This window comes from Tarenaya hassleriana, unplaced genomic scaffold (genome assembly GCF_000463585.1).
Source record: "Tarenaya hassleriana unplaced genomic scaffold, ASM46358v1 Cleome1, whole genome shotgun sequence".
NCBI classification, from domain to species: Eukaryota; Viridiplantae; Streptophyta; class Magnoliopsida; order Brassicales; family Cleomaceae; genus Tarenaya; species Tarenaya hassleriana.
This window is the reverse complement of record NW_010960187.1, coordinates 10,377,686-10,381,875: the sequence shown is the minus strand read 5'-3', so window position 1 is coordinate 10,381,875 and position 4,190 is coordinate 10,377,686. Positions and strand designations below refer to the sequence as shown.

The window sequence follows — 4,190 nt, the reverse complement described above, 5'->3', positions numbered from 1 at the left end:
TTTGGTAAAATTTTCGAACCGAAAAATTTGGTACTGTTTTTGAATTGAACCGTAATGAAAAACTTAATACAGTTTCTGAACCGAATTAAAAAACTCGGTACCGTTTCAAAATTGAACGAAAAATCTTGGTCTTGTTTTCGAATCAAATCGTACCAAAAAGTTCGATATAATTTCCGAATCGAGTCGTTAAAAAACTCAAAAGGTAACATTTCTAAACAAACGAATCAAATCGAATTAAAAAAACTCGAAAAAAGTCAAAAATTTATTAAGAAAATATATTTTTTAATAAATATTAAAACCGAATTGAATATAATATAATAAACGATTGGTATATATTTTTTTATAGAATCAAATACTAGAATATCCATTCTTTGTTTATATGCGTATACATATTTGTAATATGTATATGAATAGTAAATTGATTGTGTGAGTTTAAACTGGTTTAACGGACTTAACCCAATCTATTAATATTATTATTGGGTCTATCTAATCCGACCCGTTAATTTTTTGGGTCCTAATGGATTGGCCCAAAAGAGTTGGGTTCACCTCCAATTGACATATTTAAATTATGTTTTGGAGCATCAGTATTATTGATGAACCGGACTCCCTCGCAAATACAAAATTCATGTACTCAGTAAAAAGTTTTTACAAAATTAATTTTTTTTTTATGGGATGTATTCGGATGTTTAATATCCACCATTTTTCTATGCACCGATCAAATTTAAATCCCTGAAATTCTTTTATATACGTCATATATGGCCACCATTAAATGCCCATCACTATTTGTCGACAACATGTGCATCAGCAACGAAGAAAATGAATGAAAACTTGGTCAAATCTTGTCGCCTTATCAATTATTATTTTTGTCCATTAAATGGCATCCCAAATTATTTCATTTTTTTTTCCATAAAAAAACCGGCTTCTTGTTATTTAAATGTTTCAGCTATAGATTGACATTGAAAAACTTGCACAAAAGATTCTGTCACGAGAAATTTTGGGGTCAGGTCAGACAGAAATGGCGAACGTGAAGCCAACATTAATTCAATCATATCCATGATCGGCGGTGACGGTCCACACAGTTATCTTCGTAATTCTACTTACCAAGTAAGATTTTTACGAAACACTATATCATGTATAGTTATGCTTTGTGTTTTGTGAGTGATGAGATATTTGAGTTATGAATTCATATATACTGCCTCTTGTTATTCAGAAAGCTGCAATTGAGAGTGTAAGAGCAAAGACAAAAGAAGCTATTTTAGCAAAACTCAATCTTCAAACACCGAAATTTGATCTAAATCTCTACAAAATCGCGGATTTCGGTTGTTCTGTTGGATCCAATACATTTGATGCCGTTCAAAACATTGTAGAAACCGTAAAACTCAAACACCAACGAGAAAAATCCAAAGGAAAGAATCAGACACACCTCGAGTTCCAAATTTTCTTCAACGATCAATCCAACAACGACTTCAATACTCTCTTCAAAACCCTACCTCCGTATTACCTTGACCATCAAATCTTTGCATGCGGTGTTCCTGGTTCCTTCTACCGACGATTATTCCCGAAAAAAAGCCTTCACATCGGGCACGCTTCTAACGCACTCGTTTGGCTCTCAACAACTCCAAAAGATATTTGTAACCGAAACACACAAGCTTGGAACAAAAACAACATCCTCTGTACTAATTTAGTTGACGAAGTGGAAAAGGCATACAAGAAACAATTCAAGAAGGATATGGGAGCTTTCATTGAAGCTAGAGCTCAAGAGCTTCTCCCGGGAGGACTGATGATTATCTTGGGACTATGTTTGCCCGATGGCGTACAGATGATCCGTACATGGAAAGGTGTTTTCTATGATATGATCGGAGATTGTCTGATCGATATGGCCGAATCGGTAAGAAAGTTTGGCACCGTTCTTTTAACTCAATTATGATATTAGATTGGCCTATCCGACCCAATATATTATTATTATTATTATTATTATTATTATTATTATTATTATTATTATTATTATTATTGAGAGATAAATGTTTAGTTACGACTAAAATAAAATGCTAGTTTTTTTTTAATCTTTTATGTTGTAATTTTACTAATTGTTAAGCCAAGGATAAGCAATATAATTCTCTATAGAAGAAGAAAAGTCAAATTATATAAGAAATATATCAATATATAAATTGTGTAGAACCGTAAATTTTACATAATTCACAATACCATTAATTCTCAATAACCATTGTTCAAGTGAGAAATAGGAGCAGTCAAACAGTGATTAGTTCTCAATAATATGCTTCTTTCATGTTTTGCATCGATGTAGGGAATAATAAAAGAGGAAAAGCTCGAATCATTCAACTTGCCATTGTACTTTCCACGATTCAGCGAATTGAAGGAAGTGATAGAGCTAAATGGGTGCTTTAGCGTTGAGATTATGGAAGAAGTGAAGCATCCGATGGAGGATATGCCATTGAGCGACGGCTTCATCGCTTCCATGCATCGAGCCGCCATCCATGGAGTCATAGAAGAACATTTCGGGGGCGGTATCATTGATGAGCTATTTGATCGGTTTTCTAAGAAATCGACAAGAGATCACTCTATTTATTCCAAAGCGAGCCAGAAGGATATGCAATACTTTATCTTGCTTAAGAGAAAGATCGATCGATTATGATTATGTAACGCTAAGGTGGTTTCCATTGCTGTAATACAATGATCAAACATATAACCAAACAAAATGCAAGAACAATGTATTTTTTTCCCTTTTAGTTTATAATAGGGAAAATCGTCAAAAAAATCATATACTCTTTCCAGATTTATAAAAAAACTCTGTACTTTTTTCATCACTAATGAAACCCTGTATTTGGTGTGATTAACCAATAAATTTTTTAAAAAATTCGCCGAGACCCCTCCGTTTTTGTCAGCTCAAATAAAAATTATGATGTGGGAATGACGTGCCTTCCAAATAATTATGCCACATCATCATTTCAAACCAAATTTAGATTGAATAATTTATTTAAATTAATATATATACATACAAATTCACATATATATATATATATTAAAAATAAAATTACTTATAATTAATAAAACGCATATATACATACCTACAACATATATATATATTATAACTAAATAAAAGTGGTTATAACTAACATATATATATAATATATCTATTAAAAATAATATGTATATGTATATATATTACATACACATACAGACTTCTTCAACTTCTTCTCCTTGGTCTAGAGGACTAAAAATTTGGCCTTTTTTCTCAAATACCCTACCTGCGTCGCATGTATTTCATGTGTACACCTCAAAAATATAAAGAATTAACAAATTACTTCTCTGTCCTTAGAAAAACTGGAAAAGACGCTATACCCCTTAATGAAAAACAAGTGTGCACGTGTATGGTTATATCCTGAAATAGATCGAAAAAGATGGTAAAAATATAGATAAATCTGAAAACTAAGGTTTTTTTACTATCACGGAACTAAACAGGAGAGAATAGTCGAACATAAGGCGATTCGACCGAAAATCGAACAACCCAGTCGGAAGTCGAGCAATCCAGCCGAAAATCAAGCAACCCAACCGTTTCTTCTCGCTAGGTCGAAAACGAATGAAGGAAATGGAGTCCCGGTCGTCGAGTGAGGGAGGTTGTTCTATTGACGTAAATGATTCTCCTGAAAAAGCTTCTCCGAAAACAAATGTAAAATATTTCGATTTGAGTTTGAAATTTTAAATAAAATTTGTATAGAAATTAGGTTTAAGTTTTCAATTTAAAAAACAACTTTATCTTAATGAAATACAAAGGAAAGCGCGAAATCAGATTTCATTCAAATATTTAGAAGTTTAGAATATAAAATTTGGAAAGTGTTTGATATGAAGTAGTAAATAAGAAATCATTTTTAGGGTTTAGGAGAAGAATGAGAGGCCGAGAAAGGAGAAGAAGGAGAACCCGAAAAAGAACAACAAGAGGTTCTTTTTGTTGGAAGAAAACTGAGCGAGCGAATAAAAAGGGCAAAAAAAACATCAAGTAAAACATCGAGTCCATGGGCGGATACTTTGTCGTCTATCAATTCGAAGGGTGGAATCGTTAGAGATCGATGAGGACGTAGAAGAGATAGAGGTCGTGGACAAAAATCTAAACTTGATTTGAAAAAACATGATTTGAACTTGTTTTTATGTTATGTTGTTTTGTAAGACATGAT

At 32.5% G+C, this 4,190-nt stretch overlaps 1 protein-coding gene across 2 annotated transcripts; it reads left to right on the top strand.

Annotated features, from left to right (window-relative positions):
- The first annotated feature begins 942 nt into the window (after positions 1-942).
- LOC104822531 (probable S-adenosylmethionine-dependent methyltransferase At5g38780) lies at positions 943-2,825 on the top strand. Of its 2 annotated transcripts, none has more exons than XM_010553785.1 (3): positions 943-1,104; positions 1,703-1,888; positions 2,306-2,825. In XM_010553785.1, the coding sequence occupies exons 1-3, from the start codon at positions 1,054-1,056 to the stop codon at positions 2,651-2,653; spliced, it is 585 nt and encodes a 194-aa protein (XP_010552087.1). In that variant the 5' UTR covers positions 943-1,053; the 3' UTR covers positions 2,654-2,825. The 2 variants fall into 2 exon arrangements, with proteins under 2 accessions (XP_010552087.1, XP_010552082.1); XM_010553780.1 differs by having other exon boundaries at positions 1,211-1,888.
- The last annotated feature ends 1,365 nt before the right edge of the window (positions 2,826-4,190 follow it).